Genomic DNA, 15,372 nt, shown 5'->3' with positions numbered 1-15,372 from the left:
TTTTATCGGTGTGCACGGGGTGTTATATGTTATGTGTGCACTTCCCCTTTAAGTGACACTTACCTGGTTTGGTGATGGAAAGGTTAAACTCCTTTCCTAGTGTGTGTGGGTGTGGCCGCTTGGGTTATTTAGCTTCCTGCTGGATGGCAGAAGCTTGAGGGGTACTCCAGGCATGTTGCTGGAGTCGTCCTCCTGGTATCCTGTTACCATCCTTCCAGTAAGGGCCACCCTTCCGGTCATAAATCCAAATTCCTGATGTTTAGTTGATGTCCTATGTCTTTGGTTTTTAGTGCAGCTATGGATGTCCTGGTTCCTGTGTGTTCTTATGTGTGTGCTGTTTGTCTAATGTTTGTGTGGACAGCGTTTTCTGAGCACGGGTTCCAGTCAGCAAGGCTGTGGCAGGTTAGTGTGGAACTGTTTGGTTCACCTGTCATATTCATAGATCTGTTCATGTTCCCCTTCTCCATGCTTCTTGGCCAGTGAGACTCCTGTTCCTCCGTGCCTAGGAGGAGTAGGTCGTCTTACCCTGCTCCTTAGTTCAGGGCCATCCTGAGGGCTTGTAGGGACTATCAGGTTACAGAGAATGAAATGAGCCCTCCTACCATCAGGGTCGGCTCATAAGGATAGGAGACAGGGTCAGTGTTAGGGACGCAATAGGAGGTGACCTGCTCCCTAATTCTGCCGTCCTGGCCGAGTAGCGACCGGACATCTTCTGATCGTCGCACGGCTGAGGGTTTTCCCCATCCTCAGTCGTGACACCTGGACATAGAACGATGAATTGAAGCAAAAAAATGAAGGCAGCACTCCGGTCTTCAAGTGAAAAGGTGGATTTTTTTTATTACACCCAACAGCAATGCAGCATTTCAGGTCTCTCAATGGAGCCTTTGTCAAGCTCAGATAGAGAAATAGATAGATATGCAGTATATCACTAGATATCACTGAACGACAAGTTGTTTTATTAGGGACACAGTTGGGAGTAAAATAGATTTATTTTCTTTGTATTGCAGTATATTAAGAGGTTGCTCGCTGCACAGCTGCTGTCCTACTTGGTCTAACAACAAAATATATTTTATGTATCTGCTCATTCATTATCCCTTTTAACAGTCTTTCCATCTCTTGAAAGAAATCATCATCTCCCATGTGTTTTATAAAAACAAAAAAAATTTGGACATTTTAAATGAAAAGACATAAGAACATCTCATCGTCGGCATCATATGATCTGATGAGACTTTATCCAAATCCATCTTCAAGAAGGTTTTGAGGCTTTTTTATGTTTGAGGAACAGGCTGTACAAGACTCGCAGGGTGGGTTTTAAATCTCCATTCACAATCTCTAGGGACGGGAAGAAAAGAAAAATTTAGATTAAAAATAGCGTAAGAAGAACTCAGGGTAAAATGTCAGCAGACGCCAAGATCATAACTTATCTTATTTTACCAGATTTTCATTCCTTGATTGTGTACATTGTTATAGGAGATTGCAGTGCAGGATATTCAGAATAGTTCTTATCAACTTGTTTTCCTTTATAATAGTTGTTCTATTAACCCCTTAACACCCGGCACCATTAATGTATATAGCTGGGAGCCAGCGCTTTATGCCAAGCGTTGTGGATTTACAGCAGTATGAACGTGTGGTTTGCTCCAGCAAAATCGCCCACAGAGGAGACAGATGTGATTGACATCTAAAAATTACAAAGATAAAAATTGGTTGCCTCCTGGAAACCATCAACAAGCGGATGAACTGCTGGTGAATAATGTTATTCATTTTATGAAGGTCTTTATGAGACATGAAGGTCTTTATGAGACATGAAAACATGACCCACATTCTTTGAGTGCAGATAGAAGAATCAGGATCAAAAGGGGCTCTCAGGTCAGCAATATTTATTAAAACAAAGATAAAGAAACTGTATAAAATGACATGAGGGAAGTGCAACGCGTTTCGAAGGGGGTCCCCCTCCTCGTCATGCACCGTTTTATACTTTTCCTTTATCTTTGTTTTAATAAAGTCTGCCAACTGGATTGTCCTGTTTGATCCTGATTCTACTATCTGCAAGCAAACATTCAGGGAGTCTGCTGACCTTACCACCCCAGGAGGAAGCAGCTTGGATGCATTACCAGTTATCTACTAGCTACCTAAGTTATTACCAGTGTTGTGCCTACCACACAACAGAAGGCCCTGTGGTTTTACATCTGATTTTTACAATCTGAAGCACGGCTGTTTTTGTCTTCTATTTATACAATTGGATCCTCTTTTCCATATTCTTTGAGACACAGTCACTGCAGACTGCATAGGATTCAAGGGTACTGAATTGGGTACTCAAAGTACAAAAGAGATACAAATATTAAAATACAGATTGGTCAAGAGAAGCATGTCAGCCGTTTCCCCCCAAAAATTATATTTTTGAGATATAGTGAGATCATATATATTAGTAAATGAAATGCTGACCTATAGGTTCAACAGGGTTTTGTAAGATTCCACCTTCCGTGAGAAGGTCCAAGGCAAGTGAAACATTGTGAAGCTGTGGAGGAAAAAATATTGAAATATGTAATAACTACATAAAATAAGATTACTATTAGCTAAAACAGTTGCTATATAATCTATACATGTCTTGTGCAGATGAACCATCACCCCTTAAGCATTTTCCCCATACCTGAAATATATGACATATCCACAGGACTGCAGCAACATGCCAACAGTTTTACCTTGCAAGCAGCTCAGTGTCAAGAAAGTTGTCATCAGAAAAGAGGTTGTCCATTGAACTCTTTACTACTCTAGACCACCAGAGATATTATTGTTAACTCTGATTATAGCTAATAGGATTTGAATTGGGGCTACTTCAGAATGCATTGTTAATGTGGTCCTCTGGTATTTACTCTTTCACCCCCGTACAGGGATCTGGACTTTGCTGACGGGCCACAGGCCACTAACTCTAGGAGTAGTCTCCGTTTCCGTTTAGAGGCAGATCAAGAGACATTGAAACTTGGCACCAAGGGGACAGGCAGAAACAGGGTCAGAGGGCAAGTCAAGTTCAGGTCAGAGTTTTTGCAATATGGCACAGATGGCACAGGGTCAATATGGTAAACAGGAAGAGGTCTGGGCAGATGGCACAGGGTCAGAACTATTATCAAACAGAGGTCAAAACACACAATAGAAGTACACCTTTGCAGAGGTGAGAGGAGATGCCGGTGGACACAGACCGTCAGCATTATATTAGGCCTCTTAAAGTGGAACAGGCATTGTGAAATTAACATCATTTTGAGGTAACATGGGGAACCCCCCCAAAAGTCTGTACCTCGTTAAATTGAATGTTTCACTAGTTAAAACCAGATATCAAATCTGTTTTTATTTTCTGATTGCACATTTTTTAATTCTATTTTCTGAACATGATTGATTATGGGTGCGGCCATCTTGTCTGAGCTGTTCTTAATAACATTTCCAAAGCATTTAGAGATTGCTTTACAGCAGTCACATGGGCCACGGATAGGTCATCAATATCAGATTGGTGGGGGTAAGACTCCCAGCACTCGATCAACTGTTTAAAAAGGCCGCAGTGCTCCGGTGAGTCTGTGGGTCTTCTTTCAGTAAAATCATGTTCATTGGTCACAGGGGAATGGCCTGAGCTGCAATTCCAAGCACAGTTAGGTTAGCTGCTAGCCGTACCCTCTTCAAACAGCTGGTCGGCAGGGGTTCTGGGTGTCAGACCCCACCAATGAGATATTGATGACCAGTCCTGATGATAGTTCATCAATATAGGAGTCCCAGAAAACCTGTTTAGGGCTAAATGAACACGATCAGGATTGCATGCAGATTTTCCGCTCGGATTTGCGTGTGGAAAATCTGCATCATAGGTCATGCATATTGTATGAGAATTTGAAATTATCATGTACATGATGCAGATTTTTTTTCTATGCGTATTTTGAATACAGAGGAGTGTTTCACATCCTTTCAGGACCCTTTGGCCAATGTCCACCACAGTAGCTGCTAACAATGCAGTTCATCTGTGACGGGACACCTATACAGGTTCTCACCCAAAAACCAGGGAGAGTCCTTTTATCCACTTTGGTGCAGTGTGTTCTACCCCTTGACCCCTGGTAATCAAGGAGGAAGTTCTACTTTTTTTTTACTCCAGACGTAATCACATCCTCCAGATATCTATTCAGTCTTCCTAATCGTTATATTTACTGACAGGCATCAGTCATGTCACTCAATCTGTTCAATTCCTACTAAATTGTTCAGACTTTTCCAGGCAAAGAGGTTCTTCCTCCCCCGCCTGATTAAATGATGTGCATGCAGGGAATGAGCGGCTGACAGCTTGATTTGAGGTTTGAGTTCCTCTATCAGTGCTGGCAGACAAGAGGAAGCTGAAGAATATTTAGATCCGCACAAATGTTTTGATTTGAGCGACAGAATAAATAAAATGTTTGTTCGGGAAGGCATTGAGTCAGGAGAATCACAGTCCCCGCCAGAGGTTCATGAATGTTTCATCAATCAGGTGGAAATATGTAATTTATGTAAATTCCCCTGAAGAAGTCATCAGCGTCGCACAGATAGTTTGTCTCAGTTTGAAGCACAGTTCCCATATGACAACCTATTGAAGGAATATTTGTACAGCATTACATAGACATGTGTTTAACGGCAAGATGGTCAGGAAGGATGAGTCTATAACTGCCCCTTAAAGGACCTGTCATTTATTTTATGTTTTCATTAATTCATTGGTCCCTTTCACAGTCAGAGCTCACAATCTAATTTACCTCTCCTCCAGGTCAGTATGTTTCTACCAACCATTAAGAGCACATTGTCGTTGTCAGATTTGAACCCATGCTCTCCGCTCTTCCAGCTCCCAAGCCACTGCGCTTAAAGAAGAACTCCCACAAAAAATGTTTTATTCTCTGACCTGTTAGAAAGGTACATGATGTAAACTGTAGTGAATGTAATCTTCTCATCAGTGACTGTATATGTGAGTTATCCCCTCCCTTCTGTTTCTCAGCTGTGTCATGTGACCAACTCTCTAATCTCCAACTGATATAGGACAGGAAGTTAGTTACTTCTCTATTCATTCCTATGAGACAGACATTGGAATACATAGAGAAACTGGCTTCCTGTCTACACATAAGATGCTGTGTCATTTGGAAAGTCTGATTGCTGGTCACACGACACAGCTGAGAAACAGAAGGGAGGGGATAGCTCACAAATACTGACACTGGCAAGAAGATTACATCATGTACCTTTCTCGCAGGTCAGAGAATACATTTTTTTGCAGGAGTTCTTTTTTAAAGTTGCATTTCAAATAGATATTAAACCTCCTTTACTAATAAAGTAATAGAAAGTAAAAGCCATTTCACCCGTCACCTGTGGATGCACGACGTGCAGGAAACATGGCTAATAGAAAAATGTATCAAGGCACCAGCATCCAGACTTTCAAGTCTTTATTAGCAAATCACGTAAAAGTCCAAAACAAGAAATGTATCGTTGATGCATTTCAGCTAACAGGCACTCTTAGCCAAAACAATACATGTTTCCAGTTTTGGAATTTTATGTGATTTGCTAATAAAGACTTGAAAGTTTGGATTCTGGAGCCTTGATGCATTTTCCTTTACTAATAAAGTTACATTTGTAGATGACTACTTTATACAGAAATCCACATCTTTATTTTCAGTTACTGCAACAAGTGACTTAGATAGGACTAGGGATGAGCGAACTCGAACTGTATAGTTCGGGTTCGTACCGAATTTTGGGGTGTCCGTGACACGGACCCGAACCCGGACATTTTCGTAAAAGTCCGGGTTCGGGTTCGGTGTTCGTCGCTTTCTTGGCGCTTTTGTGACGCTTTCTTGGCGCTTTTTGAAAGGCTGCAAAGCAGCCAATCAACAAGCGTCATACTACTTGCCCCAAGAGGCCATCACAGCCATGCCTACTATTGGCATGGCTGTGATTGGCCAGAGCACCATGTGACCCAGCCTCTATTTAAGCTGGAGTCACATAGCGCCGCCCGTCACTCTGCTCTGATTAGCGTAGGGAGAGGTTGCGGCTGCGACAGTAGGGCGAGATTAGGCAGATTAACTCCTCCAAAGGACTTGATTAACTGATCGATCTGCAGCTGTGGATCATTGAGCTGCTGATCCTCAATTGCTCACTGTTTTTAGGCTGCACAGACCGTTTGTCAGTCTCATTTTTCTGGGGTGATCGGCGGCCATTTTGTGTCTTGTGGTGCGCCAGCACAAGCTGCGACCAAGTGCATTTAACCCTCAATGGTGTGGTTGTTTTTTGGCTAAAGCCTACATCAGGGTGAAGCTGTCACACCAAGTGCATTTAACCAGCAATAGTCTGTTCATTTTTTGGCCATATACAAAATCAGGGGCAAGCTGCGCCTGTCACCAAGTGCATTTAACCCTCAATGGTGTGGTTGTTTTTTGGCTAAAGCCTACATCAGGGTGAAGCTGTGACACCAAGTGCATTTAACCAGCAATAGTCTGTTCATTTTTTGGCCATATACAAAATCAGGGGCAAGCTGCGCCTGTCACCAAGTGCATTTAACCCTCAATGGTGTGGTTGTTTTTTGGCTAAAGCCTACATCAGGGTGAAGCTGTCACACCAAGTGCATTTAACCAGCAATAGTCTGTTCATTTTTTGGCCATATACAAAATCAGGGGCAAGCTGCGCCTGTCACCAAGTGCATTTAACCCTCAATGGTGTGGTTGTTTTTTGGCTAAAGCCTACATCAGGGTGAAGCTGTCACACCAAGTGCATTTAACCAGCAATAGTCTGTTTATTTTTTGGCCATATCCCAGTCTAATTCTGTCACTAAATCCATACCGGTCACCCAGCGCCTAAATACTAGGCCTCAAATTTATATCCAGCTAAATCTGTCCCTAGTGCTGTAGCTGGGCGAGTTATTTAGTGTCCGTTCAAGCACATTTCTTGTTCTGGGTTGAAATACAATTCCCAATTTAGCAATTTCATAATTTAGTGGTTCCTGCTATATCAGAGCTATTTGAAATCTATCCCAAAAAGGGTATATAATATTGAAGGTGCACATTGGGTCATTCAGAATAACTTCACACACACCCGCTACTGTGTATTTCCAAGTCTAATTCTGTCACTAAACCCATACCTGTCACCCAGCGCCTAAATACTAGGCCTCAAATTTAAATCCCTCTAAATCTCTCGTTACCGCTGTACTGTTGTTGCTGGGCAAGATATTTAGTGTCCGTCAAAGCACATTTTTTGTTCTGGGTTGAAGTACAATTCCCAATTTAGCAATTTCATAATTTAGTGGTTCCTGCTATATCAGAGCTATTTGGAATCTATCCCTAAAAGGGTATATAATATTGAAGGTGCACATTGGGTCATTCAGAATAACTTCACACACACCCGCTACTGTGTATTTCCAAGTCTAATTCTGTCACTAAACCCATACCTGTCACCCAGCGCCTAAATACTAGGCCTCAAATTTAAATCCCTCTAAATCTCTCGTTACCGCTGTACTGTTGTTGCTGGGCAAGATATTTAGTGTCCGTCAAAGCACATTTTTTGTTCTGGGTTGAAGTACAATTCCCAATTTAGCAATTTCATAATTTAGTGGTTCCTGCTATATCAGAGCTATTTGGAATCTATCCCTAAAAGGGTATATAATATTGAAGGTGCACATTGGGTCATTCAGAATAACTTCACACACACCCGCTACTGTGTATTTCCAAGTCTAATTCTGTCACTAAACCCATACCTGTCACCCAGCGCCTAAATACTAGGCCTCAAATTTAAATCCCTCTAAATCTCTCGTTACCGCTGTACTGTTGTTGCTGGGCAAGATATTTAGTGTCCGTCAAAGCACATTTTTTGTTCTGGGTTGAAGTACAATTCCCAATTTAGCAATTTCATAATTTAGTGGTTCCTGCTATATCAGAGCTATTTGGAATCTATCCCTAAAAGGGTATATAATATTGAAGGTGCACATTGGGTCATTCAGAATAACTTCACACACACCCGCTACTGTGTATTTCCAAGTCTAATTCTGTCACTAAACCCATACCTGTCACCCAGCGCCTAAATACTAGGCCTCAAATTTAAATCCCTCTAAATCTCTCGTTACCGCTGTACTGTTGTTGCTGGGCAAGATATTTAGTGTCCGTCAAAGCACATTTTTTGTTCTGGGTTGAAGTACAATTCCCAATTTAGCAATTTCATAATTTAGTGGTTTCTGCTATATCAGAGCTATTTGAAATCTATCCCTAAAAGGGTATATAATATTGAAGGTGCACATAGGGTCATTCAGAATAACTTCACACACACGCTTCTGTGCATTTCCAAGTCTAATTCTGTCACTAAATCCATACCGGTGACCCAGCGCCTAAATACTAGGCCTCAAATTTAAATCCCTCTAAATCTCTCGTTACCCACCGCTGTACTGTTGTTGCTGGGCAAGATATTTAGTGTCCGTCAAAGCACATTTGTTGTTCTGGGTTGAAGTACAATTCCCAATTTAGCAATTTCATAATTTAGTGGTTTCTGCTATATCAGAGCTATTTGAAATCTATCCCTAAAAGGGTATATAATATTGAAGGTGCACATAGGGTCATTCAGAATAACTTCACACACACGCTTCTGTGCATTTCCAAGTCTAATTCTGTCACTAAATCCATACCGGTGACCCAGCGCCTAAATACTAGGCCTCAAATTTAAATCCCTCTAAATCTCTCGTTACCCACCGCTGTACTGTTGTTGCTGGGCAAGATATTTAGTGTCCGTCAAAGCACATTTTTTGTTCTGGGTTGAAGTACAATTCCCAATTTAGCAATTTCATAATTTAGTGGTTTCTGCTATATCAGAGCTATTTGAAATCTATCCCTAAAAGGGTATATAATATTGAAGGTGCACATAGGGTCATTCAGAATAACTTCACACACACGCTTCTGTGCATTTCCAAGTCTAATTCTGTCACTAAATCCATACCGGTGACCCAGCGCCTAAATACTAGGCCTCAAATTTAAATCCCTCTAAATCTCTCGTTACCCACCGCTGTACTGTTGTTGCTGGGCAAGATATTTAGTGTCCGTCAAAGCACATTTTTTGTTCTGGGTTGAAGTACAATTCCCAATTTAGCAATTTCATAATTTAGTGGTTTCTGCTATATCAGAGCTATTTGAAATCTATCCCTAAAAGGGTATATAATATTGAAGGTGCACATAGGGTCATTCAGAATAACTTCACACACACGCTTCTGTGCATTTCCAAGTCTAATTCTGTCACTAAATCCATACCGGTGACCCAGCGCCTAAATACTAGGCCTCAAATTTAAATCCCTCTAAATCTCTCGTTACCCACCGCTGTACTGTTGTTGCTGGGCAAGATATTTAGTGTCCGTCAAAGCACATTTTTTGTTCTGGGTTGAAGTACAATTCCCAATTTAGCAATTTCATAATTTAGTGGTTTCTGCTATATCAGAGCTATTTGAAATCTATCCCTAAAAGGGTATATAATATTGAAGGTGCACATAGGGTCATTCAGAATAACTTCACACACACGCTTCTGTGCATTTCCAAGTCTAATTCTGTCACTAAATCCATACCGGTGACCCAGCGCCTAAATACTAGGCCTCAAATTTAAATCCCTCTAAATCTCTCGTTACCCACCGCTGTACTGTTGTTGCTGGGCAAGATATTTAGTGTCCGTCAAAGCACATTTTTTGTTCTGGGTTGAAGTACAATTCCCAATTTAGCAATTTCATAATTTAGTGGTTTCTGCTATATCAGAGCTATTTGAAATCTATCCCTAAAAGGGTATATAATATTGAAGGTGCACATAGGGTCATTCAGAATAACTTCACACACACGCTTCTGTGCATTTCCAAGTCTAATTCTGTCACTAAATCCATACCGGTGACCCAGCGCCTAAATACTAGGCCTCAAATTTAAATCCCTCTAAATCTCTCGTTACCCACCGCTGTACTGTTGTTGCTGGGCAAGATATTTAGTGTCCGTCAAAGCACATTTTTTGTTCTGGGTTGAAGTACAATTCCCAATTTAGCAATTTCATAATTTAGTGGTTTCTGCTATATCAGAGCTATTTGAAATCTATCCCTAAAAGGGTATATAATATTGAAGGTGCACATAGGGTCATTCAGAATAACTTCACACACACGCTTCTGTGCATTTCCAAGTCTAATTCTGTCACTAAATCCATACCGGTGACCCAGCGCCTAAATACTAGGCCTCAAATTTAAATCCCTCTAAATCTCTCGTTACCCACCGCTGTACTGTTGTTGCTGGGCAAGATATTTAGTGTCCGTCAAAGCACATTTTTTGTTCTGGGTTGAAGTACAATTCCCAATTTAGCAATTTCATAATTTAGTGGTTTCTGCTATATCAGAGCTATTTGAAATCTATCCCTAAAAGGGTATATAATATTGAAGGTGCACATAGGGTCATTCAGAATAACTTCACACACACGCTTCTGTGCATTTCCAAGTCTAATTCTGTCACTAAATCCATACCGGTGACCCAGCGCCTAAATACTAGGCCTCAAATTTAAATCCCTCTAAATCTCTCGTTACCCACCGCTGTACTGTTGTTGCTGGGCAAGATATTTAGTGTCCGTCAAAGCACATTTTTTGTTCTGGGTTGAAGTACAATTCCCAATTTAGCAATTTCATAATTTAGTGGTTTCTGCTATATCAGAGCTATTTGAAATCTATCCCTAAAAGGGTATATAATATTGAAGGTGCACATAGGGTCATTCAGAATAACTTCACACACACGCTTCTGTGCATTTCCAAGTCTAATTCTGTCACTAAATCCATACCGGTGACCCAGCGCCTAAATACTAGGCCTCAAATTTAAATCCCTCTAAATCTCTCGTTACCCACCGCTGTACTGTTGTTGCTGGGCAAGATATTTAGTGTCCGTCAAAGCACATTTTTTGTTCTGGGTTGAAGTACAATTCCCAATTTAGCAATTTCATAATTTAGTGGTTTCTGCTATATCAGAGCTATTTGAAATCTATCCCTAAAAGGGTATATAATATTGAAGGTGCACATAGGGTCATTCAGAATAACTTCACACACACGCTTCTGTGCATTTCCAAGTCTAATTCTGTCACTAAATCCATACCGGTGACCCAGCGCCTAAATACTAGGCCTCAAATTTAAATCCCTCTAAATCTCTCGTTACCCACCGCTGTACTGTTGTTGCTGGGCAAGATATTTAGTGTCCGTCAAAGCACATTTTTTGTTCTGGGTTGAAGTACAATTCCCAATTTAGCAATTTCATAATTTAGTGGTTTCTGCTATATCAGAGCTATTTGAAATCTATCCCTAAAAGGGTATATAATATTGAAGGTGCACATAGGGTCATTCAGAATAACTTCACACACACGCTTCTGTGCATTTCCAAGTCTAATTCTGTCACTAAATCCATACCGGTGACCCAGCGCCTAAATACTAGGCCTCAAATTTAAATCCCTCTAAATCTCTCGTTACCCACCGCTGTACTGTTGTTGCTGGGCAAGATATTTAGTGTCCGTCAAAGCACATTTTTTGTTCTGGGTTGAAGTACAATTCCCAATTTAGCAATTTCATAATTTAGTGGTTTCTGCTATATCAGAGCTATTTGAAATCTATCCCTAAAAGGGTATATAATATTGAAGGTGCACATAGGGTCATTCAGAATAACTTCACACACACGCTTCTGTGCATTTCCAAGTCTAATTCTGTCACTAAATCCATACCGGTGACCCAGCGCCTAAATACTAGGCCTCAAATTTATATCCCGCTAAATCTCTCGTTACCGCTGTACTGTTGTTGCTGGGCAAGATATTTAGTGTCCGTCAAAGCACATTTTTTGTTCTGGGTTGAAGTACAATTCCCAATTTAGCAATTTCATAATTTAGTGGTTCCTGCTATATCAGAGCTATTTGAAATCTATCCCAAAAAGGGTATATAATATTGAAGGTGCACATTGGGTCATTCAGAATAACTTCACACACACCCGCTACTGTGTATTTCCAAGTCTAATTCTGTCACTAAACCCATACCTGTCACCCAGCGCCTAAATACTAGGCCTCAAATTTAAATCCCTCTAAATCTCTCGTTACCGCTGTCCTGTTGTAGCTGGGAAAGTTATTTAGTGCCCGTCAAAGCACATTTTTTGTTCTGGGTTGAAGTACAATTCCCAATTTAGCAATTTCATAATTTAGTGGTTCCTGCTATATCAGAGCTATTTGAAATCTATCCCAAAAAGGGTATATAATATTCAAGGTGCACATTGGGTCATTCAGAATAACTTCACACACACGCTTCTGTGCATTTCCAAGTCTAATTCTGTCACTAAATCCATACCGGTCACCCAGCGCCTAAATACTAGGCCTCAAATTTATATCCCGCTGAATTTGAATACAATACATTGGGCCAAATAATATATTTGTTGTTGTGGTGAACCATAACAATGAGAAAAACATCTAGTAAGGGACGCGGACGTGGACATGGTCGTGGTGGTGTTAGTGGACCCTCTGGTGCTGGGAGAGGACGTGGCCGTTCTGCCACATCCACACGTCCTAATGTACCAACTACCTCAGGTCCCAGTAGCCGCCAGAATTTACAGCGATATATGGTGGGGCCCAATGCCGTTCTAAGGATGGTAAGGCCTGAGCAGGTACAGGCATTAGTCAATTGGGTGGCCGACAGTGGATCCAGCACGTTCACATTATCTCCCACCCAGTCTTCTGCAGAAAGCGCACAGATGGCGCCTGAAAACCAACCCCATCAGTCTGTCACATCACCCCCATGCATACCAGGGAAACTGTCTCAGCCTCAAGTTATGCAGCAGTCTCTTATGCTGTTTGAAGACTCCGCTGGCAGGGTTTCCCAAGGGCATCCACCTAGCCCTTCCCCAGCGGTGAAAGACATAGAATGCACTGACGCACAACCACTTATGTTTCCTGATGATGAGGACATGGGAATACCACCTCAGCATGTCTCTGATGATGACGAAACACAGGTGCCAACTGCTGCGTCTTTCTGCAGTGTGCAGACTGAACAGGAGGTCAGGGATCAAGACTGGGTGGAAGACGATGCAGGGGACGATGAGGTCCTAGACCCCACATGGAATGAAGGTCGTGCCACTGACTTTCACAGTTCGGAGGAAGAGGCAGTGGTGAGACCGAGCCAACAGCGTAGCAAAAGAGGGAGCAGTGGGCAAAAGCAGAACACCCGCCGCCAAGAGACTCCGCCTGCTACTGACCGCCGCCATCTGGGACCGAGCACCCCAAAGGCAGCTTCAAGGAGTTCCCTGGCATGGCACTTCTTCAAACAATGTGCTGACGACAAGACCCGAGTGGTTTGCACGCTGTGCCATCAGAGCCTGAAGCGAGGCATTAACGTTCTGAACCTGAGCACAACCTGCATGACCAGGCACCTGCATGCAAAGCATGAACTGCAGTGGAGTAAACACCTTAAAACCAAGGAAGTCACTCAGGCTCCCCCTGCTACCTCTTCTGCTGCTGCCGCCTCGGCCTATTCTGCTGCTGCCGCCTCGGCCTCTTCCTCCGCCTCTGGAGGAACGTTGGCACCTGCCGCCCAGCAAACAGGGGATGTACCACCAACACCACCACCACCACCTCCGTCACCAAGCGTCTCAACCATGTCACACGCCAGCGTTCAGCTCTCCATCTCACAAACATTTGATAGAAAGCGTAAATTCCCACCTAGCCACCCTCGATCCCTGGCCCTGAATGCCAGCATTTCTAAACTACTGGCCTATGAAATGCTGTCATTTAGGCTGGTGGACACAGACAGCTTCAAACAGCTCATGTCGCTTGCTGTCCCACAGTATGTTGTTCCCAGCCGGCACTACTTCTCCAAGAGAGCCGTGCCTTCCCTGCACAACCAAGTATCCGATAAAATCAAGTGTGCACTGCGCAACGCCATCTGTAGCAAGGTCCACCTAACCACAGATACGTGGACCAGTAAGCACGGCCAGGGACGCTATATCTCCCTAACTGCACACTGGGTAAATGTAGTGGCAGCTGGGCCCCAGGCGGAGAGCTGTTTGGCGCACGTCCTGCCGCCGCCAAGGATCGCAGGGCAACATTCTTTGCCTCCTGTTGCCACCTCCTCCTTCTCGGCTTCCTCCTCCTCTTCTTCCACCTGCTCATCCAGTCAGCCACACACCTTCACCACCAACTTCAGCACAGCCCGGGGTAAACGTCAGCAGGCCATTCTGAAACTCATATGTTTGGGGGACAGGCCCCACACCGCACAGGAGTTGTGGCGGGGTATTGAACAACAGACCGACGAGTGGTTGCTGCCGGTGAGCCTCAAGCCCGGCCTGGTGGTGTGTGATAATGGGCGAAATCTCGTTGCAGCTCTGGGACTAGCCAATTTGACGCACATCCCTTGCTTGGCGCATGTGCTGAATTTGGTGGTGCAGAAGTTCATTCACAACTACCCCGACATGTCAGAGCTGCTGCATAAAGTGCGGGCCGTCTGTTCGCGCTTCCGGCGTTCACATCCTGCCGCTGCTCGCCTGTCTGCGCTACAGCGTAACTTCGGCCTTCCCGCTCACCGCCTCATATGCGACGTGCCCACCAGGTGGAACTCCACCTTGCACATGCTGGACAGACTGTGCGAGCAGCAGCAGGCCATAGTGGAGTTTCAGCTGCAGCACGCACGGGTCAGTCGCACTACAGAACAGCACCACTTCACCACCAATGACTGGGCCTCCATGCGAGACCTGTGTGCCCTGTTGCGCTGTTTCGAGTACTCCACCAACATGGCCAGTGGCGATGACACCGTTATCAGCGTTACAATACCACTTCTATGTCTCCTTGAGAAAACACTTAGGGCGATGATGGAACAGGAGGTGGCCCAGGAGGAGGAGGAGGAGGATGAGGAAGAGGGGTCATTTTTAGCACTTTCAGGCCAGTCTCTTCGAAGTGACTCAGAGGGAGGTTTTTTGCAACAGCAGAGGCCAGGTACAAATGTGGCCAGCCAGGGCCCACTACTGGAGGACGAGGAGGACGAGGATGAGGAGGAGGTGGAGGAGGATGAGGATGAAGCATGGTCACAGCGGGGTGGCACCCAACGCAGCTCGGGTCCATCACTGGTGCGTGGCTGGGGGGAAAGGCAGGACGATGACGATACGCCTCCCACAGAGGACAGCTTGTCCTTACCCCTGGGCAGCCTGGCACACATGAGCGACTACATGCTGCAGTGCCTGCGCAACGACAGCAGAGTTGCCCACATTTTAACCTGTGCGGACTACTGGGTTGCCACCCTGCTGGATCCACGCTACAAAGACAATGTGCCCACCTTACTTCCTGCACTGGAGCGTGATAGGAAGATGCGCGAGTACAAGCGCACGTTGGTAGACGCGCTACTGAGAG

The 15,372-nt window shown here is 43.8% G+C and overlaps 1 protein-coding gene across 2 annotated transcripts in view; it reads right to left on the bottom strand.

The window, feature by feature from the left end:
* Positions 1-811: 811 nt before the first annotated feature.
* The window catches only part of PARVG (parvin gamma), a 116,052-nt gene continuing 101,491 nt past the window's right edge, over positions 812-15,372 (bottom strand). Inside the window, exons 12-14 of one of the 2 annotated variants that reach the window (XR_006387875.1) lie at positions 2,443-2,515; positions 1,435-1,678; positions 812-1,332 (exon numbers count right to left, since the gene is read on the bottom strand). Coding sequence is in view for 1 of the 2 variants with exons in the window: in XM_044281087.1 (XP_044137022.1) it covers positions 1,247-1,332; positions 2,443-2,515 (159 nt within the window). In the remaining variant the exon portion in view is untranslated. The remainder of the gene's footprint in view (positions 1,333-1,434; positions 1,679-2,442; positions 2,516-15,372) is intronic. The other variant, XM_044281087.1, reaches the window with a different exon arrangement.

Source organism: Bufo gargarizans, chromosome 2 (genome assembly GCF_014858855.1).
Source record: "Bufo gargarizans isolate SCDJY-AF-19 chromosome 2, ASM1485885v1, whole genome shotgun sequence".
Taxonomy (NCBI): domain Eukaryota; kingdom Metazoa; phylum Chordata; class Amphibia; order Anura; family Bufonidae; genus Bufo; species Bufo gargarizans.
Note: the sequence above shows the minus strand (reverse complement) of the source record. Positions and strands in the feature narration are given on the sequence as shown.